The sequence below is a fragment of the Macaca nemestrina genome, chromosome 14, assembly GCF_043159975.1.
Source record: "Macaca nemestrina isolate mMacNem1 chromosome 14, mMacNem.hap1, whole genome shotgun sequence".
Taxonomy (NCBI): Eukaryota; Metazoa; Chordata; class Mammalia; order Primates; family Cercopithecidae; genus Macaca; species Macaca nemestrina.
The window spans coordinates 35,371,766-35,399,680 of record NC_092138.1 but is presented as its reverse complement, the minus strand read 5'-3'; the positions used below and the strand labels follow the sequence as shown (position 1 = coordinate 35,399,680).

The window sequence follows — 27,915 nt, the reverse complement described above, 5'->3', positions numbered from 1 at the left end:
GATTACAGGCTTGAGCCACCATGCCCGGCCTAAATAAATATTTTAAATAAATCTGTCTGAATTTCATTTCATAAGGAAAATTCTAAGAAGCAGAATTATATAATGAAAAGATGATTTTTGTGGCTTTTGTTAACCTGAGATGATGAATAAACCAAAGTTTGTGTAATGGTTTTATTGCCCTTTATCAAGGGGAAAAAAAATACACATTACAGAAATAGCAGCAATTTTAATTACAAGCAAAGGTTGATTTTATTCCCACACCCCAATGACTTCTTCTTTTGGTTTCAGCAAATAATTTATTAATAAATGCATCTAGTAAACCTCAAATAGTTATACCGAATATTTAAATTCATTGGCTAAAATTATGGCTTAAACAGTTGATATGTGAACCAAACAACACAACAAAAATGGGTTTTTAAAAATTAAAGTATATAACAAATAAATTACCAAATTTTCTGTGAACCTGCCAACCTTCTTGCCTTGGGGCCTCCTATCTCTATTAGTTGTAAAAGAATAGTGTATAAAAGAAAAGATTCATTCACGGCCTAACCCACAGGAATACAGTTACCTTACTGGTGCCCTGCTTTCAAGAATGTGAGATGAACTCAGCAGCACAGTGTTTTATTTCAGATACTTGAAAAGATCACAGCTCTTTATAATGGTAAATCATTTTTATTGACTGAATGTTCACACCAAACACAAAAGCAATGCTGGTTCTTCTCCTTAATGGACTAGGACAGGAGAAGAGAGTTCAGTTTAGTTTCTTGCTGGGCTGCATGTACTCACATGCAAAACATTATCTTAAGATTCAGGGAAAGGTGGTTTGAAATAAAGACTTAAATAAAAATAGCACCAGAAGGACCAGGTACCAATAATCACATACTCCACCCATTCGGGAGTTTTATTTTATGAAATATTATTGCACTTGTAATGTAAAAAGTAAATGATAGTAAATTACCCAACTCAGTAATTTTAAATACTTTGATGCATTCTGAACTAAGCAGTTTCAAAATGGTTTTGAGTTTCTCTTCAAAGGAAACGTGGCTAAGACAACTAAATCTAGCCATTTACTTTAAAAAGCAAGGAGAGAGGACCAAGTTTTGTTTCTAAACTACAATTGCACTATGAGAAAAGAGGCTGTTTTAGATAGTGGTACGAATTTGGTCCACATCAAATACATCGTTATTATAAAAATAAACAAGTTTGTTTTTTGTAAAAAATAACATTGCATTCCTTGTTCAAATTGCACAGTACAAACAAGCTGTCTTAATACTGTTATAAGGTAATTAGAATTACATACAGTGGATGGGTGTTTAATCTAAAGCAATTAAGGAGTATGCAGTTGTTTTCATAATGTATGAAAACAAATTTAAGTCATTTCTAGAATTACATAAAATATTTTAAGTTTACAATGAAGAATGTATTCTTTACACACTAATTTTTAGTAGCCGTGATAATACAGGATTCAGCAGTCTATTTACATAGAAGTCCATCTTTATTCAATTTACAAAAGCAATAAATAAGAAACTACGTTAATTTGCACAAAACCTGCTGCATTTCATGATCAGTGTGACCATTTCTGTTACTTCATGACCAAGCCAATAAACCTGTCTTCCTCAGTTTTGCAGAGGAGCAAGCCCTGTCTTTGTATGTGTAGACATGCAGAATCCAGCATTAAAACCTTGCAAATTATAATACAAGTCCTAAAAATATGAACAGTGCCTTTGAGTATATTTACACAAGAGTATTCACAAAAAGATACTGTTCTTTAATACAAAATAGTTTAGTGGTATCTAACAGCATAATTGAGAAGAACCCCCCTCAGACCTCTGCCCACATTGATCTAATGAGAATCAAGCTTGCTAAAACAAGCACATTAACTCATAGGTAAATAGCTTCCATCAATTCTGGACTGGGACTTAACTGGCTAGTAAAGCCAAGGAGAATGTTTCCATCACACTGGCACATATTGTGCCCCAGGGTAGGTATCTATTCAGGAGGACTGATTAAGGAGTCCAGCTCTATCCAAGGGAGCAAACAGGTAGCTCAAGTACCTGATAAACTACAGCAAGCACCTTAGCATTTATTTTTTAAAAAGCAGTCTGGACATAATGCAGAACTGGGAAACGTGAGAAGATGTAAGTAGTGAAAAAGTAAGCTCACCTGGGGCAAAACAATTCCTGTGGTTTAAAAGCTACCAACCTTTGAGTAAAACCAAAATATTCTCATGTACATCTGTACAATACTTTTCACTGCAGCTTAAAAATTTTTTATGAAAGATGCTTTATATCACATTTTTATGGAGTCAAAAAGATTTCTTAGACAAGAAAGAATTATTTAAAATCTAATAATACTTACCAAAGAGTCTCTGAACTGAGTTCTCCTGTTAAATCATTGAACTGTGTTACAACGTACTGAGTTGCACGCTGCTGCTAATTAATACTGCCCCTTTGTGACGGAACCTCGCTGTTGTTAGGACACAGAACAGTCGTAAGTCCCATCCTGAAAAGGTTCTTCCTCCTCTGCTTGGGCTGTGTCCTCCTCTTTCCGGCTGACCATACTGCTGCTTCCAGCTTCTCCCTGGGGGATGCTTCCATGGCTGGAGGAGCCTCTGCTCTCCTCTGCCCGGGGGCTAGTCTGTTCAGGAGTCTTACCCACAGTTACTGGCTGGAAGGCATCTGGCTGGACCTGCTCTTCTGTTATCTCACTGAGCTTCTGCAGTTGTGGCTTAATGATGTTTAAAAATGGCTTATATCCAGGACTATGTAGAAAAAAAAAAATTAGCTCCTCTGCCATAATTCAAAAGGTTTGGTAGAATGTTACGGGTGAACTTCTACTAAACATTGATATGATAAGGACAATGATAGATTAGGAGGGGAGATAGGAGGCAAAGAAGGTAGGGAGGAAGGGCTTCTTGGGTGTCCTGCCCAGCAGAGGGGGTTACACATTGCATAAGCCTTAGGCTTAAGTTTCTAAGCACTAGGGGCAAAGGCTGATGTTTTAGAACTAGTATTAAAACTAAAAATTATATTTTACAATTGAAAGGCCAACAGGAGCTTAGACTTGAAAAAGGACCTTCAGACAACATTTAACCTAAATGCATTTGGCAATTAAGGAAAACCAGATCCAAGTAAGGGAATTAACTAGCTCTGAATACACACATAACTGGTAATAAAGACAGGGCTAGAGTCCAAGGCTCTTAACTGCCACCACAACTCTAATTTGGATTTGCTTGTAACTGTCATGGAATGTTAAATTCACATGGACCTTAACTTTGAATCTTTTCAAGTAGATATTTTTAGACTATTGCTTTAAATTCCACAGGGCTGCAAATCTGAAGTTCCAGTCTAATTCTAAGCTCATTTGCACTGCATCAATCTTAAGTCAGTGATACACATTCACACTATAAATTATACACTGACCAACAGTGTAACTTTATTTGATGGATATTCATTTAAATAGCTGGGTATAGAATGATTATTAAAGAAAGTAGCTTAAAAATGAACATAAATAATATATAATAAAATAAAATACATGAACCATAACTAAGCCTTAATGTGAAAGGACAGGATTCACCAAAAGACATGGAAGGACACCAATCCCAAGGAAAGCAGCACTTACCAGTCTGTCGAGGCCCATCGGTCTACTGCATGTAGCCCTGTCTTTATGTTCTGTAACATCTCTCCATCTACCTCTGAAGACTGTGTAATAACCAAAATCTGATTGATTATTGAAGATTCTCTAAGAATCAGGCCTATAACAATGCACCAGTCCAGGCACCCTGCCTCCATGAAAATGTGTAGCAAATATCTAAATATAAGCAGAAACAAAATGATTTATGCTAAGCAGACTCTATAAGATGTACAGAAGTACAATGATTCTTAGGAAAGCAGCCCCATACCTATTTGCCCAAATACTCTGAGTAGGCATTCTGTGATTTCAAATAGCCAAGAAACTCACCGAAGCTGGACCTGGGATTTATGAGGCCCTTTACTGGCCAACTCCATGGAAATGTGCTCCAGCTCTGACTGAGTTAAACTGAGTGTAGAGAAATTTTCATCCACCATCGTCCAGTCTCCATCCACCATGGAGCTACTTTCAGTCAAGTCTGTGGCTGAACCAATACTGCATTCATCACCTGATGAAGAATTGCCAAAAGTTACAAACCAGCTTCTTGGAGAAAATATATTTTCTTTTAATTTTAAATATTAGCTGTTCCTCAGATGTTGATTTCTCAGACTCTTGAAACTAAAACATGAAATCCATGGCTAAAATTACCATGTGAACATAGAAGATATTTAAAGAAAGAATTAGATAACCAGACATTATGTACCTTTAGATGGAAAAACATACTACCACCACCTATGAAGCAGTCTTCTCCAGCTCCCTCAGCAAAATCTAGCTAGAATTTGACCAAGTCTTTACATTCAGCTACTAATTTACAGGAAATACAGAGGAAACTGTTCAACTAAACCATGAAGATGTAATAAGCAAAATCATTATTGTGAGAAAATCCACAAAATCAAATTTCTTCCATGAATAAACTGCAAGGAAAGGAAAAGGAGATGGTGGGGGAACATCCATTTGAGAATTAAGAACACAATCACAATATGTGAACCTTACTTAAATCTTGACCTATACAAAATTTTGATGTTTATGAAAATTAGAAATCTGAATACTTATTGGATATTTGATGGTATCAAGGAATCATCAAATTTTTATAGGGATGATAATGGTATTTCGGTCATAATTCTTCAAGAGTCCTTGTAGGAAAAATACTGAAATATTTATAGCTAATGTATCATGGATTTTCTTCAGTTAATACAAGAGGGGGAGGTACACCAAACAAGTGTGGCCATTAGTGATGTAAGCTGAGTGACGGCCACATGGGGGAAGGAGGGGAACCCCACTATATTATCTCTACCTTTTAATATATTTAAAATTATCTCTTTAAAAAAGTTTTGTAAAGTAATGGTACCATCCCAGAACCATTAGGATGACTACTATCAAAAAACTGAAAGTGAGTGTTGGTGAGATGTGGAGAAAATAGAACCCTTGTCCACTGCTGAGAATATAAAATGGTGCAATTGCTATGAGAAACATTATGGCAATTCCTCAAAAAAACTGCAAGTAGAATTGTGACCCAGCAGTCCCATTTCTGGATATATACACCCAAAAGAACTGAAAACAGTCTCACAGAAATATTATATACCCACGTTCATAGCAGCATAATTCACAATAGCCAAAACTAAAAGCAACCCAAGTGTCCATCATCATCCGAATACACAAAACATGGTTTCTGCATACAAATGAATAAAACATGCTCCAACAGAGATGAACATGAGGACATTATGCTAAGTGAAATAAGCTGGTCACAAAAAGACAAACACTATATGATTTCCTTATATGAAGTACCTAGAACAGTCAAATTCAGAGAGAGAAAAAATAAAATGGTTGCCAGTGGCTGGGGGAAGAAGGATGGGGAGTTGTTATTAAATAACATATACAGAGTTTTCATTTTGAAGATGAAGAGCGTTCTGGAGGTTGATTGCAGAACAATGTGGGTGTAACACTACAAACTTCGCTTAAAAATGGTTAGGCTGTTAAATTGTGTATTCTACCACAATTTTTTTTAAAAAACTGATGAGATCTGTAAGCCTCCTCACATAGCAGAAGCTCAGGTAATAGTGATGGCAGACTGATAATCAAACATTAGACAAATGCCTGGTCACTAAAAAACCAAAAACTTCAATTGTTGTTTAAGCTCCTATACTGTATAACCCTATGCCAACACAAATTGCTTCAAAAGCTCTTCAGTTTGTAATTTACCCATTACTATAGAGCAGAGGTTGGTGTACATTTTTTTGTAAAAGGGCCAGATAGTAAATATTACAAGCTTTTAAGACCAAGAGGCAAAATCAAGGATATTATGTAGGAACTTATATAGCAAGAGCAAAAGCAAATGTCCACAAATTTTTAAGAAATAAAAAACCTTACCTCCTCACATATTCCAAAAGAAAAAGAAATAAAAAATATAAAAATGATAATGGAGTAAAATTTTTTATGATCCACATCTAATTACGATAAAAATGGAATTCTTTATATGAGGATAACACATTTTGCTTATTTGGAGCTCAAAGTGTTTCCTTATCAGCAAAACTGATTTACAAAGATTCATCTATTGATCTGTACTATTTATTTTGTTCACGTAAAATAAATATGGCAAAGTACAGTCAAGGCCAATTTGGCCTTGTTCTACAAACTGTCTACCTCTCCAGTGGATACAAATGGTTAATCCTCCATCACGACAGAAAAAGAGTGAAGGTCGATCTCTGAAGTGCTGTAGCACATAAACTTTCTTCAAAGGAACTGAAGAACAGCCAGGACTTAAAATGACATTTACCTTTATTAGATAAAGGTGACAAGAAGGCATCTTGCATCTGTGGTCCATGGGATGAAGCTGTGTCTATCTCATGATGGGTGGGGCCAATGTTGGTGAGCCAGCTCTGACTTCGCTGGATGTTGGAGATGCCAGCATCCATTTCAAGGTTTAAAAATGGGTCAGCTGATTGAGACTTTAACAGCTGCTCTCCCACTGCAGAGTGGGTCCGAAAACAAAAAATGGAGGAAGAAACTCAAGATGCACGCACTGACATTTTCAGTTCAGCTCTTTTAGCTTCCCCCATGTGCCTACTCAATAAGAACAGTTTAAAGGCAATTACTGTCTTACACTGTATCAGCCATCCCAAAACTAGAGACGTGGGATTGTGTAACAATGAACTGACCATACAATGCCACCTAACAGTTATATCATTGTATCTCTTACTGGAGCTAGGCAAAACTTTATTATGTTGATCTTCTAAGTGATTTGCTTTGGTTCTTAAGATAACATGAAGTTTCTAAATGCCAAAGTTAAAAGTTTTGGTTTCAATATTCATAAATAATAATAATTAGAACAGTCTTCATAAAAAGACCTGAATTTAAAAACTTTAAACTTTTCTTTTACCAAAATATACATTTTCAGTTTGTCCTCTCCTACTTTAGAAGGTGGCCTTTACTGTTCCCCTCGAGTGAGTTCTGTCAGCTTATTTTGAGGTCCATGTCTATCTGATTCCAGAACTCTTTCCCACAATAACATAAGCATGGTAGCTTTTATATTCAGGCAGTTCTCAACTTTTTTATAATCCAAGAATGATTAGATTTTTCAATTAGACTTCAAGGTCACAAGACTTAGAGACATAGGTTCTACTTTATTTACATCCTTGGTCAAATAGTTGGCATTCCAACTCATGTACAAAAAGTTGGCTTTTATCCACTCCTAAGTTTGGAATGAAAATAATTCCTTGAATATCAACTAACAGCAAAATGTGTAAATACATGGAGTAAAATACAATTCTTCTTGTACAAGTGACATGAAGTCTACATTACCAGTTCGGTATTTTCCATTTTTGAAAGGAGAACTGATAGAAGAGGCTGGGATGATTGGAAGTGGCCACAGGAAATCTTTATGGAGTCTCTTCAGGGCTATTACAAAGTTGTCTACCCGGGCAGCTCGGGTACGTTCCTTGCACAGCCAACTAATTAGTTCAAAGCCCAGCTGGGCTGCAAAGCAGCCAAGGTCCTTTAACCTCACATCTTCTAAGAGGCGCCGAGCATGTCTCCAGAGCATCATGTCAATATACATGTTCTCAGCACAGTCACTGTCTTTGCTCCATCTGTAAGTGGAAACACAAGAAAGCTACAGAATAATCTTTACTGGAGGATTTCACATAATTACGCAGAGGTACTGATAAAGCTGACAAGGAGATAAGAGATTCACGATCTAATTCTGATTGACAATGATGATAAAGTATCAGCGCTTCTCCTCCGTGTTACACCACAACCCTCGGAACACAGTAGGCTCTTTAAGACACATCTCTAGAATGAATACAGGGAACAGGAAAAGGGGGATGGAAGAAGTCAGACTAGGAAGCAGGTGACAGGTGGGTGATGGAAAGAAAGGCAGCAAACCTATGCCGTATTTGAAAAGCCCAATGAAAAGAGGGAAGGAGAGCACATCAAAGAAACTAAGGATAGAGAGGCAAAGTGAATTTAAATTTCTCAGTGTGAGTCATGCAGACATGAAAAGAAAACCAATTTTTTTTTTCTTAAATGACAAGGTTTCACAACGTCACCCAGTCTGGAGTGCGGTGGTGTGATCATAGCTCACTGCAACCTCAAACTCCTGGGTTCAAGCTATCTTCCCCACCTCAGCCTCCCAAGTAGTTGGGACTACAGGTACAATTCATTTGGCTCCTCCACTGTTTAATAACTTCTCTAATCAATAGGTCAAATGCATTAGCACTAAATTTTTATTTTGATTTTTTATCAAAAGGTATAATTAGAAGGACAGGTAAAATTACTGACTTTAAGAAGGCTTTAGGATTACCTACAGATTTATCTATCTTCCTTTTTACTTGCGTCCTCTATCATCAGAGGTAATTTAAAAGTCTGTTGCATTTTCAAATCAAAACCACAATGCAATGCCACCTTACTCCTGCAAGAATGACCATAATCAAAAAACAGTAGATGTTGGCATGGATGTGGTGATCAGGGAACACTTCTACACTGCTAGTGGGAATGTAAACTAGTACAGCTGCTATGGAAAACAGGGTGGAGATTCCTTAAAGAACTAAAAGTAGAACTACTATTTGATTCAGCAATCCCACTACTGGGGATCTACCCAGAGGAAAAGAAGGCATTATTCAAAAAAGATACTTGCACACGCATGTTTATAGCAGCACAATTCACAACTGCAAAATTGTGGAACCAACCCAAATGCCCATCAATCAACAAGTGGATAAAGAAACTGTCGTACATACGTATATATGATGGAATACTACTCAGCCATAAAAAGGAACGAATTAACAGCATTTGCAATGACCTGATGAAACTGGAGAGTATTATTCTAAGTGAAGTAACTCAGGAATGGAAAACCAAACATTGTATGTTCTCACTGATATGTGGGAGCTAAACTATGAGGACACAAAGGCGTAAGAATGATACAATGGACTTTGGGGACTTGTGGGAAAGGCTGGGAGTAGGGCGAGGGATAAAAGACAACAAATACAGTGCAGTGTATACTGCTCGGGTGATGGGTGCACCAAAATCTCACAAATCACCATTAAACAACTTACTAATGTAACCAAATACCACCTGGACCCCAGTAACTTATGGGGAAAAAAAAAAGTCTGTGGCATTTGGCCAGGTAGGGTGGCTCACGCTTGTAATTCCGGCCTTTTGGGAAGTAGAGGCAGGCAGATCCTTGAGGCCAGGAGCTCGAGACTAGCCTGGGCAACATGGTGAAACCCCATCTCTACTAAAAATACGAACATTAGCCGGGTGTGGTAGCACATGCCTGTAATCCCAGCTATTCGGGTGGCTGAGGCAAGAGAATCCCTTGAACCTGTGAGGCGGAGATTGCAGTGAGCTGAGATGGTGCCACTGCATTCCAGCCTGGGTGACAGAGTGAGACTCTGTCTTAAACAAACAAAAGTTGTTACATTCAGAACAGGTACATCAAGATCTATTCCAGAAAAAGGGGCAGAAACTACTCAAAGGGTACTGAAGTGAACTTGGGAGGAAGAAAAAAGGGAAGCCTTCTGTGTGGTCTCTGCTTTTTGGGAATGGAAAAATAAACTGCAACTGGATGAAATAGTTGTTTCCATTAAGAACCAATTTTGTAAATGTCTTGAAATGCAATGTGTCATGAATGCCCAAAAAGCAGTAATGGCTCTTTATTATTTTACCTTTTTCCAGAGGGACCAGATGGCATGCTTAGTGTTTTCTGTAAACTGAATTTACTCGGAGGAACATTTTCAGCTGACTGGGATAAACTGATGCTTCGATTCCTGAAGAACTCAAATCCACCACTTGAACTGGGTTCCTAGGATTACACACAATATGCAGTACCATTAGAGAAAGATGCCACATGGGTGTATGGTCTAGAGATGTATAACTTTTCCAACTAACCTGAGTTGTGGGTGTGGATGGAGGTGTCTCAGATTCTCCAGAGCCAATGGCTTTAAGAAATCGAATCATGTGTCGACAGAGGTCCCACTTGCCTTGTTCTAGTGCTGTGTTGAATAGAAGGGTAGCATGTTGCCTACTTACTGCAGGGACTTCCATATTCTACAAAAAACAACCAGGACAGCATTCTTTTTATACTACACAATTTGGGAAGATACGAGCAATTCTTTATCTCCAGCTTTCTAAACTCAAAGAATGTAGTCACACCACCACAGGGGTTAGTTTAATAGCAAGATTAAAAAGTACCATACAAGCAAAAGCGAGGCAAGTACTCTTCTGGTGTATGTAAACTATAATTTATTAAACTCCCACTACATGCCAGATACCATACATATACTTTAATTCATTATTTCATTTATATCTCCCAGTGACTCTGCAGATATACGTATCATTTGTATTTTACAAGCGAGGAAACTCAGTTAAGTAAATTGTTGAAGATCAGCAGAAAAAGAAGAGAAAGGGAGGTTTGCCCGACTCCAAAAAAGGTCAGGTCTGTCACCTGCTGTAGAATTTTCTGAGGATGTAACTAAAATCTTTGCTTTGAGCAATAGCAAGTAGTAAGGTCCTGCTGCACATTCAGAATTCCTCCATTTTTCTTTCACAAATTTAACCTGCCTATCTTGGTCTTCATGGAAAGGTGCCTAATATACAACTTTAATTGTAGTTATTAACTGTCAATCCGTAGCAACTTAGGAATTCTGCTGCAGAAAAAATTACATTGTCAGGGAGATCAGTGAAGTTACAGGGAGTGACCCAGAACCAAAAAAACAGCTGCATTTATTTTGATTCTGTTTTTAAACCCCTATGGATTTTTCTTTAGGGCTAGCCATGGATCATACTTCAAGGCCACCCGGCCTCTGCCTGAGTGTCTCTTCTGGTTTCAGTCCGTTGTCGTGAAGCAAAGAAGCTGACGGGAAATCTGCTTCAGGCAGAGATTCAAACCAGGTTTATGGTTGGTTTCTTGTATCAATGAAAACAACTTTGCAGTAACTGGAAATAATCTTTAAGTGTAGCCTATCAAATAACCAACTGTCAAGCCCTTTTGTCAAATATCTAATGAAATAAATTTTCAGGAGTTGCAAAGAAGCCATTCTTTTGAGAAAAACCGTGTGCTCTGAGGGTCTTTGCTGTGGCAGGCCTGAGCCTTCTCCGCGTGCTTTGGGGAGACTAGCTGAAGGTGCTCTGTAATGACCATGCTCTAGTAAGTGTCCCCTCGCAACGCACACTAAAAGGAAACAAATCTACTGTTGTGGGAAGCTCAAACTCACTAATATCCCAAATAATACTTTCTTTGCTATGTTTCTTATGTAATATTTCAATAATCTTATGTAGTATTTCTTACATGTTCTTATTATATGTATTCTAATACATATATTAAATTTCTTCAATATATTAAATTTTCAAACTACTACTCTGAACTTATTAATCTGTTTAGGCTTATTTATGCACAAACAGGAAAAAATATCTCTGCAATGTTACTTTATGACATTCAAAGGAATCTGTCTGAATTCTTCCAAATTTAAGATATAAACAGAAAATCTGAATATGAATTCCTTAAACACAATCATGGTGCCAAAACAGGACATTTCTATTTTTCTAAGTTTAAGCTCATTAATTCTTGCCCTTTTATAAGAACAGAATTGTTACCTGTAAGATAATAAGGTAAGAGGCAGCTGTGTCCAAATCCTGAGCCATCAAACATTCCTCAAACAAGTCCTTAGGGTTTCCAACAGCTGCAAAAAGGTAATTCCACAGGGCATATTCAGTCTTCCTGGCACAATGGACAACTGTCTGCAGGAAGAGGGGGAACTCGGTGATAAATTTTGCCACAGTGGGAAGCAGAGGGTCGGGAATGGGCTCCCGTGAGGTAGCTTCTTCTTCCAGTACTTCATGGAGCATGAGCTCCAGCACATGAGGGAAGTAAGGTAATGTGGCACAGGACTGGGCCAAGAGCAAGGCTTGCTCCCCAAGGTTTCTGACCAGAAGTTGTCGTAGAATGTGGTGGAGGTAGATCTGAGAGGTTCTCTCCACAACACAGAAAGGGAAGAGCACCTCCAGCTGTTCTCTAGCATTGTTCCGAGTATACAAAGAATCATATAGCAAAGTGTCATTGACAGCACCAAGGACTAAAGCATCTTCAAACAGAACAGCTAGCGGGTAAATGTTGATGTGGAAAGGCAGCATGATCCGCTGGGACAAGAAGGAATGGGGCTTGCGGTGATCCCTAGGGAAGAGAGGGAGCCAAACTTTCATCCCTGCACCACCACAGCTCAGCCAGAGGGCCTCCAGAAGGTGACGTTTCTGTTTATTTGCTCGACACGTTGTCCAGACACTTTCAACAGACTGGGCTAGTACAACAGGAGGACAGAATGGCAGCTGGAGAAGGAGAGACAAGAATCAAGTTGTTTTCCTATTAAATTTGCAGGTTCTTAAGTTCCTAGGTACTAGTTTACTAAGTCTTTCAAATGATAGTATAATATCTTTTTGGGAAAAGCAAGGGAATCTATTTAGAGTTAATAAAAGTATCCTGGCCTCTTAAAGTATATACACTTAAATCTAAAAACAAAACACCCCATGAACTTCACCACTCTATCCCTATATATATATTTTTTGAGACAGAGTCTCGCTCTGTCGCCCAGGCTGGAGCACAGTGGCGCGATCTCGGCTCACTGAAAGCTCCGCCTCCCGGGTTCATGGCATTCTCCTGCCTCAGCCTCCCTAGTAGCTGGGACTACAGGCGCCTGCCACCGCGCTTGGCTAATTTTTTGTATTTTTAGTAGAGACGGGGTTTCACTGTATTAGCCAGGATGGTCTCGATCTCCTGACCTCGTGATCTGCCCACCTAGGCCTCCCAAAGAGCTGGGATTACAGGCATGAGCCACTGCGCCCGGCCTCTATCCCTTTTTTTTTCCATTAGAATTCGCAATGAATGATGCCTAAGCAGTAACATATGGAGTATGGAACATTTCATGATCATTTTGGGACCTTATCCTCCAGTCAGTCAGTCTTACACCCAGAGGCTTAAGACTAATTTTATGGACTTACAATTTCTCGTTTCCAAATCATAAAATACTCTTCTCCTAAATTCTTTCATTCCTTCATCCTTATCCCATACCTTCTTAATGTTTGAAAAGAAATGATTTGCACTTTACTCACAAGTTTCCTTTGGTTAGGGTTACTGTCCTTCTCCCGGATCTGTGGGCCTGACCTGTCCCTCTGCATCATGATGAGCTGTCCTGCCAGGTTTAACATAATGCTCTCTGCACCACGAGCCTGAAATTTAAGAAAAAGCAGCTAAATTCATACTTCTGTATCAGTATGCTTTCTGCATCTCCCCCCAATCCATAAGGTTTATAGATTAAATAACACAATGTTTATTGAGGTTATATTATGTACAGCCATTCTGCTAGGCTCTGTGGGAATACAAGGAGCTTTCTGGCTAGGATGGTACAAAGTCTAACACATAATGCAATTAATGAACACCACCAGTGACATAAGATTGAGGGCAGAGTTGAATTATCCTGAAAAAACTAAGAGAACTTTAGAAGTTTATCAAAATGAGAGATCAGTGATCTATCTGCCACAACTACAGGAAGTTTAAAAGGATGCAGTGGAACCTGACAGATGAGGAAGACATACACAAGTGGGAGAGTAAGGGTTAGTAGAAGTGTGCAATGAAAACGAAGACAGGGAACTACTGGGAAAGTGAGAACAGTCTGGCTAGACTACGGACATTATGAGAACAAAGCTGGATGGTAACAGCCCTTCAAGGAGGATTTAGAAAGCGAGGTAAAAGAGCAGCAGGAAAGAAGCCACTACTTATGGCTCTTGATTAAGACAGTTATTTAAAAAATCAGAGTTAATCAGGATAGGTTACTGAGGAGAGGCATATTTCATGGGTGTTGACTTCAGAAATGAGAAAATAGTCTGCCTTTTTATTATGAAAAATTTCAATCAAACCTCAGAGAGCCTAGTATAATGATTTCCTATTGAGCCCTATCACCCAACTTAAAGCATTATGCACATTAAACTTTGAGCAGCCCTGTTTTAAAAGGAATCTCAGGTATCAAGTCATTTCTACCTGTAAAGAGGAAGGAAACTTTTGGTTAAAAAAATAGAACTTACTGCTATCCTAGACATGAAAGGTAGAAAAAGAGAAGAACCACAGACGATTTCCAGGTTAGCGGAGGTGCTAGACAAGTTGAAGTTATTATCACTGATAGAAAGTAGGAAGAGAAATTAGGGAAGGGAAAACAAAAGAGTTTCCCTTTTTCTTTTTGGCTCATTTAATTTGAAAAAAACCCAAAAAACAAAAAAACAAAAAACAAAAACTTTAAGACTTCCAGGTAAAAATGTGAGCAATGACTAAATCAGAGATGACTGTACCAGCATCAGAAGCTTAAAGGTGAGGCTGGGCCAGGCTGGGCGCAGTGGCTCATGCCTGTAATCCCAGCACTTTGGGAGGCCAAGGCGGGTGGATCACGAGGTCAGGAGTTTGAGACCAGCCTGGCCAAGATGGTGAAACTCCGTCTCTACTAAAAATACAAAATAAGCCAGGCACGGTGGCAGGCGCCTGTAATCCCAGCTATTCAGAAGGCTGAGGCAGAAGAATCACTTGAACCCGGGAGGCGGAGGTTGCAGTGAGCCAAGATCACGCCACTGCACTCTAGCCTGGGTGACAAAGCAAGACTCCAGCTCAAAAAAAAAAAGGTGAAGCTGGTAAACTGAAGGAGATAGATGTTCCTCAGGCACAGTAGCCAGGGAAAAAAGAGCAGCGGGCCATTACCTGAGCTTCTGGAAAACAAAAGAGAAATAGGGAAGCACAATGCTATATATGCTATATAAACAGAAGGAAAGAATTTCAGGGAGGAAAGAATGACTGTTCAAAACTTATGGGATTGTGTCCCAGTCTTTGCTGCATGCTGGCAGGATTAATTTAAGCTGCCAATATCATTTAGGGTTCATCAAGAAAACAACAGCCACCCTATACTAGTTGCAAAATACCTGGCTATACAAACTACTCTTGCTTACTGCTTTCAGATTCTACAGGGGATTGTGTATAAAGAAATGACTAAATAAAAAAAATTGGGTATCTATCCAGAAAGTAATTTGGAGGTATGAAAAGCGAACATGGAATTTAGGTGTGTGGGAACTAGAAGAGTCAGACACCTAGATAACAGTAAAATGTAGCTAGATAGCAGAGGAAAAAAACCCACAAACACCTGCAGCAAAACAGCATGACTGGGGATTGGCATACACTAAAACACTTCAAAAGACCTTAAAGGCATTTACTGTAATTCACCACAATATGACTAATATTTATAATGACTACCTTAAGTTTTAAGATGGTAGATATCACCGTATTTCATACTAATTCATTAAAAAAGTACACTTCTCTTTTCTTCAGTGAGTGGGTATTATCAGTATCCGATCTTAGCATTCAACATTTTCTGATAATGTTAAAGATGACTGCAACAGCACTCTCAGGCAACTTTAATAAAGCTTTCAGAAAAAAGCAAGGGCTACCTGTATGCTCAAAATCCTAAATTTGAAGGAACCCCAAACTCCATCTCTTACCCTAAAAAAATCCCTGGCAGATGATTATCCACGAGAGTTTCAGTAGCAAGGAGCTCACTCTCATAGAGAGACTATCTTGCTGTTGAAGAGTTTTCACTGTTACTACAATTTTTTTTTTTAACTTTAGTATTAAATCAAAACTTACTTTGCTCTAGCATTCTTTGTCTTCCCTCTATGGTAATCAGTCAATTTTAACTTATTAATCTGCTCCAGCCAAATTAAGCACCTTCTCTTTGTGAAAGGTCCTCTCTAAATATGGTATCCAGTACTACTGATGCCACTGGTTGCCTACTCTATCTGGGATATATGAGTCCTTTTTTAAATATGAAAACTGTAAATATGATTAAAAGTAGGGAGAACAGTATAATGAACTTCCACACTGCCATTATCCAGATTCACAATTATCAAGATTTTGCCTTATGTGCTCCATCCATCCCTTATTTTTTTTTCCAGTTTTGTCAGAGTATTTTCAAGTAAGATATGCTACCCATTTTACTTCTATATGTTTAATATGCATTCCTAAAATATATGGGCATCTGCTTACATAGCCACGATGCTAGTATCACATCCAATAAAATTTACAATTATTCCCTACTTTCTCTCCCCATTAGTATTTAAATATCCCTAATTGTTTCAACAGTGTCTTTTCATAGCTTGTTTGAATGAAGCTACAAATGAGCTTACTGACTTGGTTCTGTAGGGTGACGATTATCAGATTTGCCTCACAAATGAGTTTTACCCACTGCATTTGGTTTTTATGGCTTCAAAATCTTATTTAATCTAGAAGATGCGCTTCTTTCTCCCCCATGTTAGTGACTTGTAGCTGTCCAACAGAATGTCTCGTATTCTGCTTCCTTGTGGTAGGGAAGATGACGCTGTACACTTGATTTGTGTTCAAGATTTTTGGCAATAATTCTTGTGAACTTCATGCTATATCACCTCAAGAAGCATACCATACCTGGTTTTCCCATTTTTAGTGATGCTAAGATTGATTAGTTCCTCAGGACTGCAAAATGATTTTTAAATTGTCACAGCTTTTTTCACACCTTTTATCTAAACTTCTGTAAAACAGCATATTCCCTTATCAATTAGGACTAACTGGTTACCATTAAATATGATTTGCAGAGGAAATGGGAACTATATTTTAAAGGAGAAAACCAATTTTACCTATAGAAGGGAGACCGAGGCTGAGCACGGTCACTCACGCCTGTAATCCCAGCAATTTGGAAGGCCGAGGTAAGTGGATCATGAGGTCAAGAGATTGAGACCATCCTGGCCAACATGGTGAATCCCCGTCTCTACTAAATATACAAAAATTAGCTGGGCGTGATGGCACACCCCTGTAGTCCCAGCTACTCAGGAGGCCGAGGCAGGAGAATCACTTGAACGTGGGAGGCAGAGGTTGCAGTGAGCCAAGATTGTGCCACTGCACTCCAGCCTGGCGACAGAGTGAGACTCTTGTCTCAAAAAAGGAAAAAAGGAAAAAAAAAAAAAAAAAGAAGGGAGACCAAGATGGTTAAGGGGTCTAGAACAAATATCACATGAAATAGTTGGAGGTATGTCACATGAAATAGTTGGAGATATGGAAGTATTTAGCATGCAGATAAGAAGACAGAGAGGTTTGAGGAGAGAAGGAGAAGACAAGGAATGATAACTGTCTGCAAGTATTTTAGGGGTCATCATGTGGAAGAGGGAGTAGCTTTTACAATGTCTTGTTACAAAGAATAGAGAACTGGGATAGAATGTAACAAAATCGATTTTAGATTCATATAAGTAATATTACATTCCCCATAACTGGATAGTCTACTGCACTGTTTTCTAATTATTTTATGGAGTGTTGAGGTTTGACAGAAGTGCCTCAATAGGAAGTAAAAGACAGACTGGGCAGACAGGGATGACAAATAAATCTACATACAATTTTCCTCTGACAATAAGTTCCCAGTTGACACGAAGTTTACAAACCACTGAAATAGGAAGTTATGCAACGTGGGTCCTGGTCACCCTACTTCCCTGTTACTTTACCCAGACACGATGGGATTATACTTTCTCTTTCCTCGTAATTAACTAATTATAAAGCCCCTGCTATTCTATACTCAATTCTACTTCTTTCCGTATCCTTTTTCACTGCCCAAGTTCAGACTATGAACACCACTGACCTAGATCATTACAATGACCTCCCAGTTGCTCTCCCTACCGTAGTTTTGTCTTACTTCAGTTCATTTTCCTCCTTATAGTAAACATTATAAAGGTTAGATCTAATAATATCTACCTTAAAACACTTTAAAGTCTAAAATTATCAATATTATCTACAAGACTTATATCTTTCAATTTCCATGTCCCAGTCACTGTAAAATTCTTCCAATTCCCTGAGTGTGTCATGTTCTCTCTTGTCTATGGGCCTCTGCACTACCATTCCTTCCACCTGAAAATCCATCCCCTCTTAACTTAGATAATCTCTACTTATTCTCCTGGTTTTAATTTAAATGATACAGAAATCTCTGATTATTCAGATTATTATAGGTTTTTGTTATATGCTCTCACAGTAATGTATACTACTTTTTGGCACACATAACAGGAACAATTCATTATGTATGTAATTATTTATTTAATGCCTGAGCAGAAAGCATGTCTTTTTAATTTGCCACTGCAACCCAGCATCCTCATATAAGGTACATTTTAGACACTTAGTATTTATTTGCTGAACAAATAGTTCCTAATATGGACTCGAATACCAAAAACTGAGATGTAAACTCCAAAGAGCTTTGATAATGGAATGGTACCTGCTGTGGCATTTTCAAGGTGATTCCATTTTCTGTACTCACTGATGTCAGAGTGACAGATACTACCAGGAAAGGGTGAGGAATGTAGCGTGACATGGAAACCTCCTGAAGAACTTGAATACCAGCAGTAGTATTTGGACTGTAAAAACAAAAGAAACCCACATACCTCAACAACAATGCTAACAAAATTTTCTTTCTTTTCTACTAGTAATAGTATTAGACTTCATGCTTATGGAAGACTCAGATGTCTTCTACCTATCATCTTCTCCCCATATATCCTTCGATCAGGAAGTTGGCAATGTTGAGGGGAACCAGGGAACATATATGGGGATGAGAGAGAAAGAAAGGGAGTAACAAATAGGAGGGAAGACGAAAACTAGGGAAGAAGCTATAAGAATACAAATATTTAAGTGGAAAAAACTAGTTGATTGAGAAAGAATGACGGTTCAATCACTGAGGCTAGTGAGATGTCTTAATTTTTATCTTGCATTACTCCTCAATCACTGTGCTGTTTCAGTAAATACATACTTCAACTAACCTCTGAGAACAAAAACAGAACTCAACGGTGTGGTCTAAATATGTCGCAAGTAGACCAGATGCCAACACAAATATAAGGCAACATGCAGCAGCAACAACACTGCTGATTTTTTTCTGCCCCAGACTATAGCCATCTAGCTCAGTGGAAATATAAGTCAGTTTGCTAAGGACATGCTTCCTACAGTCTTAAAGTTGTGGAACTCCTTCAAATTCCCACCAAGTATCGGGAGCACTAGGAGAGTCAGTAACCATTTATTTTCAAGGTTGTGAAAAAAATTTAGTATCTAAGGGTTTAACCTCATTCCAAACTAGATTTTTTTTTTTCAAATGACTCCAGGAAGATAAGCTAAAGAAGTTAGTGTAGGATATTTCTTTTTTATTAGCTATTATATCAATATCACTAATTAAAACTTGCTTTTTTTACTTCTAACAAAAATGAGATTGAATATAAAAGTGGAATAACTGTTTTGAGAAAATAAAAACTACAAAAGAAAAACGTGATAAATAGGAGCAAAAAGTGACTTCTCATATGCCAGATACTTACCCATCAGATTTTCTTTCAATACTGTAAAGGCATATTGAACAGTCTGCTCTAAATACTATTACCATGTCCTGGAAGACACTAAGCAGTAATGTTTCTGCTTGTGCTTTGGTGACATGAGCAAAGGCATTGTCCAGATTTGATGTTCGCAAGTATACTCTAAGCTGAAGAAAACAAAAATAAATAAAATTATAAAAACAAGATAACTGCTAGGGATGACCAAATACTTTAAACATGCTGTTTTTATCTTCTGACTTTTTTTTTTTTTTTTTTTTTTTTTTTTTTAGTAACAGGAGTTAAAAGAACTATCTAAGCTTTAACAATAAATGGATTATGCTTATATATTTTTGCAGACTAGGCTCACTCTATGAATAAGCAAAGAATGAAGTGATCAAAACTGAATGTACTATTATAAAATATTCCTGGCTGGGCGCGGTGGCTCAAGCCTGTAATCCCAGCACTTTGGGAGGCCGAGACGGGTGGATCACGAGGTCAGGAGATCGAGACCATCCTGGATAACACGGTGAAACCCCGTCTCTACTAAGAAATACAAAAAACTAGCCGGGCGAGGTGGCGGGCGCCTGTAGTCCCAGCTACTCAGGAGGCTGAGGCTGGAGAATGGCGTGAACCCGGGAGGCGGAGCTTGCAGTGAGCTGAGATCCGGCCACTGCACTCCAGCCTGGGCTACAGAGCGAGACTCCGTCTCAAAAAAAAAAAAAAAAAAAAAAAAAAAAAAATTCCTGTTAGACCTGCTTTATTTATTTATTTATTTATTTATTTATTTATTTATTTATTTAAAGGCGGGGTCTCACTCTGTTGCCCAGGCTGGAGTGCAGTGGCATGATCTCAGCTCACTGCTCCTTCTGCCTTCCGGGTTCAAGCAATTCTGCCACCTCAGCCTCCCAAGTAGCTGGGATTACAGGGGTGTGCCACCACGCCCGGCTAATTTTTGCATTTTTAGTAGAGACGGGCTTTCACCATGTTGGTCAGGCTGGTCTTGAACTCCTGACCTCAGGTGATCCACCCTCCTCAGCCTCCCAGAGTGCTTGGATTACAGGTGTGAGCCACCGCACCTGGCCTAGACCTGCAGATTTAGACCTGATACATCATGAGACCAGCAGTTTCTCAAAACAAACAAAAAACCAGATACAGAAGTCTCCTTTATCCATGGCTTTGCTTGCCACAGTTTCAGTTATCTACAGTCAGCCATGGTCTGAAAATAGGTGAGTACAGCATACTAAGATATTCTGAGAGACCACATTCATATAACTTTTATTTCAATATGTCATAATTGTTTTATTATTAGTCATTAATCTCTTACAAATTAAACTTTATCATAGGTATGTATGTATAGGAAAAAATATAGTGCTATATAGGGTTCAGTACTATTAACAGTTTCAGGCATCCAGTGATGGTCTTGGAATATTTCTCCCATAGTTAAGGAGGGGTTACTGTAAATCAGTAACTAAATAAATCTATATCTGAGGACAGCTGTTCTTATATCATGAAATTTTTTGCTTTTAACTCTTTATTTTCAAACTCCATAGAGAATGTCTGACAGCTAAAATCTTTAGAAAAGGTTTAGATGTCTCAGTTGTCACTTAAAATTTTTTTAAAGTAGTAACCTGAAAAGAAAATCCCACTGGCTAAAAGAAGCTACATTTTTAATTAAAAGATAAAATGTTTTGTTCAGTTTTCAATAGACTATTTTCTATATAAAATTAAATCATGCTTAATAGCTTTAAAATATAAAAATCTGTTATTTCTGAGAGAAAAAACCTACCTCTTCTTGACGGTCATTTATGTTATAACATGCAAGGACCATAAAATCATTCCACCAGGCTAGGCCACCTGTCACGATCATATTTTGCTCCTTAAAATAAAAATTTTTTAAAAAATTTACCTTATGCTACCAGGAATTATAACAAAGTAATATATTTATAAAAATTCTTACCCAGACAAAGCTTAAATTATTGTTTTTTGAGACAGTCTCACTCTGTCACCCATGCTGGCGTGCAGTGGCTCAATCTCAGCTCCCTGCAACCTCTGCCTCCTGGGTTCAAGCAATTCTCATGTCTCAGCCGCATCCCAAGTAGCTGAGATTACAAGCATGCACCAACACACCTAGCTAATTTTTGTATATTTTGTAGGGACGGGGTTTCGCCATGTTGGCCAGGCTGGTCTTGGATTCCTGGCCTCAAGTGATCTGCCCACTTCAGCCTCCCAAAGTGCTGGGATTACAGGCGTGAGCCACCGCACCTAGCCAAAGATCAAATTATTCTGTTCTACTCTCCCTCTCCAGTGATAACTCTAGAGCCTTTATTAATAATGATCCATATCCTGTTTATAAAAATAAATATTTCTTTAGGAAGGCAAATATACCATTAAAAATAACTGGGTGCTATATACCATCATCATTCCAACACCCAATAGGGCTTGGTGTAAATTCTGGCTTAATCACTTATCAGATGAGTAACTGAATCCTAGTTTTTTTTGTGTGTGTGTGTGTGTGTTTACATCGAAAGATAAGTAACAGGAGTGCCTTCATTGGGTTGCTATGCAGATGAGTAAGGTAACATATATGAAAGTGCCTTAAAATGCCTAACACACAATAGGCACTTAACAAGTATTGATTTCCTTCTCTTCCAACTGCATGCATGTATGTACATACACATACATACACACACACACACATACGCTCACTATCCCATATACATCACACACAGAACAGGCAGGGAATGATCTCAAATTCTGTGGAAATCTATTCTGATCAAATTTGATAAACTCAAGCTGGAATATAAGAATAAATCCTTAGGCTAAAGAATTATAGTTACTGATCTTAACAAGAATTAAAAATAAACCAAACTATTTCAACACAAGATCCTTTATCAAATAGCAAGTATTTTATCAGAATCAAATCTTAGACATTATTCAATATCACTTTTTAATATCTGATTTTCCTTATTTTTAATAAGTAACCAAAATTACTTAGTGATAAACTTTATAGCTATTTCATATTGTAGTTCTCTTATACTTTGAGAAATAGGTTTTTAATCTCAAAAAAGACTAACCTGGGTAATGTTTCCAAAAAGTTTCCATTTTTTGGTGAGTAAAGAGTAATGTGCAAAACCAAACTTGCCAACCACAGCAATATTCTGTCCAAGCTTATCAATAGCTGAAAACTGTTTGAAAAAAAAAATAAGAACTTTTCCTTGCAAACCTATATACTTTATTAGGCATAAAGAGCTTAGTATTGTGTCAGGCAAATAGACTATTAATAAATGTCTGCTAATTAAATATTTTAAAATCCAAATATTCAGTTATAGCTGACAAAATTATAGATGTTAATATACTAGCAATGTTACAACAGATCAAGTGTTTTATTTTTCTCAAATCACCCACTGAAGGGCTCTTCCCAGAATGCCTCTTGCAGCAAATGCTAGCCAACAAAAGTTAACACCAACAAAGTAACAACTCACCCGTATAGGCCAATTGCTCTCTAGATAGGTGCTGGAAATCTATAGAAAATAACACATCAGTTTGGTAAAACTTATGAAATATATTTAAACTTAAAGCATTAAGTTATCACAATATGAGATTCATCTTCCTGAACAATGTTTAAGGTGCCCCCCCAGTTGGTAGCGGAGCACTTGGAATTCACCATTTGTATATGAATCAGTGTTTTACATCTTGTGTTTGTTATTTCATGTTTCTAGGCACCAGGCTTTCCTCTCCCCGCCCCTTACCCCTTACGATGTTTCTGTTTGTTTTAAATATTGAATTCAATAATTACGGACTGACAAGAGATTTTCAGAGAAGGCACCCATGAGGGCAGCTATGAATTGTGCAGATGAACAGTTTGGGTTTGCTGATATAAACCATTCCAAAACAACCTAATCTAATATAATTACAGCCTCAGAAAAAGTTCTGGTTTTTAATGGAAATATTTTTATTACTTTTACACTTTTCTGATTAAAAAAGCAATGCTCAGGCCAGGTGCGGCTGCTCACGCTATAATCCCAGCACTTTGGGAGGCCGAGGCAGGTGGATCACCTGAGGTCAGGAGTTTGTGACCAGCTTGACCAACTTGGCAAAACCCCATTTCTACTAAAAATACAAAACTAACTGTGCATGGTGGCGCATGCCTGTAATCCCAACTACATGGGAGACTAAGGCAGGAGAATCGCTTGAACTCGGGAGGCAGAGGTTGCAGTCAGTGAGCCAAGATCACGCCACTGCACTCCAGCCTGGGCAACAAGAGTGAAACTCTGTCTCAAAAAAAAATAAAAAAAGCTTATAAAATTACACAATATAAAAATTGACAAAATGAAGTTCTCTGTTGTTTAGGGACAACCACTGGTAGCTTTTATTCTGTCTTTAAATATATATATATAAATATATATATATAATATAAATATATATATATATAAATATATATATATACACACACACACACATGAAAGAGTGTATGTAAGCTGTTATTTTTCTATTGGAGTATTTGACTTATCTACAAGAACTTTTAATATATTACAAATATTAACTCTATCTGCAAGAAAAGGGGTTAATTTTTCCACATTGTTTGTCTTACATCTTTGAACATGGTGTCTTTGTATCATCCTAACACCACCTTTCAATTTAAATAATTGATACAGGATATCAATATACATTAAGTAAATTTTTGTTTTAATGAGACTCATCTCTCCAGCCTGCTGATTAGTTTTCATGAGCACATGCTGGAGCAGGGCAAGAATTAACAGAACCGAACAAAAAAAGAGTCTTCTGTTCTTGGAATAAGAAAAGCTTCAATTTGTTCAAATTTATTTTCATTTTACTCTAAGAAGAGTTGTCACGGCTGGGCACAGTGGCTCAAGCCTGTAATCCCAGCACTTTGGGAGGCCGAGACGGGTGGATCACGAGGTCAGATCGAGATCATCCTGGCTAAAACGGTGAAACCCCGTCTCTACTAAAAAAAAATACAAAAAACTAGCCGGGCGAGGTGGCGGGCGCCTGTAGTCCCAGCTACTCGGGAGGCTGAGGCAGGAGAATGGTGTAAACCCGGGAGGCGGAGCTTGCAGTGAGCTGAGATCCGGCCACTGCACTCCAGCCTGGGCGACAGAGCGAGACTCTGTCTCAAAAAAAAAAAAAAAAAAAAGTTGTTGTCACATATTTAAAAACTAAAGACCAAATTAAAAAGCTAAGTCAACTGCAATCAAACCCAGTAAGATTGTTTGTGTAATGTGAAGATAGAACAAAAATTAAGTAAAAGCAATATGCTTTAAACATCTGTATTAACCTTGAAAAAATTCGATAGAACTATTTGTTATACTTCACTTAAGTGCTTTACTTACTACTTATTATTTGTTATACTTAAGTTGACTTAAGTCAACTTAAAATCCAACTAAATCTATAGCTTAATAAATTAATAAAATTCACTATGGGCCAGGTGCAGTGGCTCACGCCTGTAATCCCAGCACTTTGGGAGGCCGAGGCGGGCAGATTGCCTGAGGTCAGGAGTTCGAGACCAGTCCGGCCAGCATGGTGAAACTCTGTCTCTACTAAAAATACAAAAATTAGCCGGGCATGATGGCAGGTGCCTGTAATCCCAGCTACTCGGGAAGCTGAGGTAGGAGAATCACTTGAACCCGGGAGGTGGAGGTTGCAGTGAGCCGAGATTACACCATTGCACTCCAGCCTGGGCAACAAAGTGAGACTCTGTCTCCCCGCACCACCCCCTCAAAAAAAAAAATCACTATGATGGGTAAAATTAGTTCAGAATAATGGTACACTTAAGTTAATGATTGGGTGGTGAAATAAAAGTTGAAAGCATTTTCAACTTTTTTCAGCAGTCACTCACAGCAGGAGGATGTACCTGAGTATAACTGTGCCAATCACCCATGGCACTAAAAGGAATCCTCACCTCCCTCAAACCTTGGTATTTCATGAGTACTTATGAAACGTGTGGTTGGGTAATGGAGGAGCTGGGATCTTACTACAAAAGTGGATTCTAACACAAAGAGTTTCTAATAATGGGAACCAAAGTTAAATCTTATCAAATGATCACACTATGATCAGTATCTATAAGAGAAAACAATTTATTCTGTAAAAATCTATGAAGTGTCACAAATGATTTATTTTAAAAACTTAAGGTGTTAAGTTTAGAACAAAGCTTTATTTTTCATGCAGTTTTCTGTCTAAAGATACTATGTATTTTCTCCAATAGGTCAACTTTATTGATCTATGTGTCATCTGAACTCTGAGCTCTACCTCTAATACTGAGAACAGGAAATGACAGAGTAAGGAAGAGGCAGCTAATCAGTGAGAAAAAAAACAGGTCATGAAAGCACACTCAGGGCACTAAAGTCATGCCACATCATTGGAAAACTGAGTGCTAAGGTACAGAAACTCTACCCTTATCTTAGAATGTTTCAGTTTCTCTTAAAGAAACTGAATCTGCCCTTATTTGTTACTATGATTTCTAAATTTTAAAGTAACTGCTAAAACTCTGTCTCCTGCCTAGATGAGTTTTGTCTATAACTAGTGAGACTGTGGGAGCCATCCTCCTAGCAGATTTGTTCTGTGCCAAATACCTGGTACACTTGATACATACTGTAGGAAGACAGCAAATAATTTATGAATGAAATAGCCTTTAAATACTGTCTGTTGAAATCCCTAACTTAGTGCCTGATACCCTGTAGGTGCTTATCTCCCACATTTTGTGAAGCTTATTCTTTCTAAACAGCCAAGCTAACTATCAAACCAACACCCTCAGAACACTGGATAATAGATTTATGTACCTTTCAGAAGTAAATGTTTACATCATACAAAATACTGACCATTAAAACAAATGGCAGTCTTAGAAGGGACATGGCCTAAAACTAGAAGGTTTGTGTTTTGTAAAATTTCGGAAGTTTGTGCCCCATATGTTAACAAATGACTTTCAAAAGTTTTAAAATTTCTAAGTAAGAAAAAACTTTTTAAAAAGCACCTTGGCTGGTGCTTGCTTTGGCTGGGTGCAGTGACTCATGCCTGTAATCCCAGCGCTTTGAGAGGCCAAGGCAGGTGGATCACAAGGTCAGGAGTTCGAGACCAGCCTGGCCAACATGGTGAAACCCTGTCTCTACTAAAAATACAAAAATTAGCCGGGCGTGGTGGCAGGTGCCTGTAATCCCAGCTACTCGGGAGGCTGAGACAGCAGAATCGCTTGAACCCTGGAGGCGGAGGTTGCAGTGAGATAAGATCGCGCCACTGCACTCCAGCCTGGGCAACAAAGAACAAACTCGATCTCAAAAAAAAAGCACCGCCTTTACTGCCAGCTACCAATCCTGCTTCTGACAAGTATGTATTTGTTTTGTTTTAGTTAAAGAAAAATCCTAAGTAACATAGAATTTTCCAGTCTGGAAGCTAAGGAGTATCAGATAGCAGGTTTAAACAAACAAACAAAAAACTAGTATTCTAAATGAGAAACAGAACAGGCAGCAGAATTAGTTGGAGTTCATCTAAGCTACACAAGAAGCATACAAAGAATAAATCATGCAAACAAAATCAACTTTGACAGAGGATGTGGTCACTTATCTTAGAAAAAAGGATAATACTGTAGGGTAAATTAAACCAGGCAACTATGTTTCTTCAGGGAGTCATGATAAATGGCTAAAAAGCCTAGAACGTAAAGGTTTAGCATTAGACAGACACTGTATACTGCCCTATACACCACCACCATAACTGCACTGAATCACATAGCTGGAGTGCCAGCAAAATATAGGGCAACTCCAGTGCAAACTGCCAAACAGGCAAATTCTAAGTTTTAGCTCAAAGTCAGTAGTGTATTATGTGATTTAATACTCAGTACCTTGGTTTTAAAATATATTAGATTGTTACTTTAACATAGAGTCATGATAAAGATAAGTCTGCCACTACTCTGCTGGGTGAACTGGACAAGTCATATAACTTCCCTGATCCTCAGTTACCACATGTATCAAATCCAGTTGGACTTTATGATAATCTCTAAGGTCCTTCCAGCTTGAAAAATTCTATGAGCTCATTATAATTGTTTTGGCAGTACAAAACAATTAATGTGGCATTATTTATGTTATTTTTAAGGAAACTGATAAACTAGGTAAACTCAGGTTTTAAAAGTTCATCTGTCTAAATATCTTTAGCTATCGAAAGAATAGAATAACAGTAGAATCTTGCTGGTACCCAGTCCTAAAATCAGTGTTAAAATGTTTCTCTTATATGGGATACTTCATAGATGCTTAAGAATCACAGAATCACTGAGTTTTTGAGCTGGAAGGAAATTCAATTTTTGTTATTGCCTGATCGATTTTTTAGTTCCAGACCTACCTTCTTTGATCCTCTGCTCTACTTGGCTCTCTGGTAACACAGACCTGGCTAGGCAGAACTGGCATTGATGCT

At 38.0% G+C, this 27,915-nt stretch overlaps 1 protein-coding gene across 6 annotated transcripts in view; it reads right to left on the bottom strand.

The window, feature by feature from the left end:
• Positions 1–224: 224 nt before the first annotated feature.
• LOC105489156 (RIC1 homolog, RAB6A GEF complex partner 1) overlaps positions 225–27,915 on the bottom strand; it is a 154,245-nt gene continuing 126,554 nt past the window's right edge. For 5 of the 6 annotated variants that reach the window (XM_011753856.3, XM_011753857.3, XM_011753858.3 and 2 more), the window contains 14 exons: positions 22,983–23,021; positions 22,575–22,685; positions 21,287–21,376; positions 19,507–19,667; positions 18,426–18,564; positions 13,225–13,341; positions 11,716–12,444; positions 10,012–10,170; positions 9,789–9,925; positions 7,429–7,715; positions 6,404–6,595; positions 3,961–4,138; positions 3,622–3,810; positions 225–2,761 (listed from right to left, as the gene is read on the bottom strand). In XM_011753856.3, the coding sequence (XP_011752158.1) occupies positions 2,473–2,761; positions 3,622–3,810; positions 3,961–4,138; positions 6,404–6,595; positions 7,429–7,715; positions 9,789–9,925; positions 10,012–10,170; positions 11,716–12,444; positions 13,225–13,341; positions 18,426–18,564; positions 19,507–19,667; positions 21,287–21,376; positions 22,575–22,685; positions 22,983–23,021 (2,817 nt within the window). In that variant the 3' untranslated portion in view covers positions 225–2,472. The remainder of the gene's footprint in view (positions 2,762–3,621; positions 3,811–3,960; positions 4,139–6,403; positions 6,596–7,428; positions 7,716–9,788; positions 9,926–10,011; positions 10,171–11,715; positions 12,445–13,224; positions 13,342–18,425; positions 18,565–19,506; positions 19,668–21,286; positions 21,377–22,574; positions 22,686–22,982; positions 23,022–27,915) is intronic. The other variant, XM_011753859.3, reaches the window with a different exon arrangement.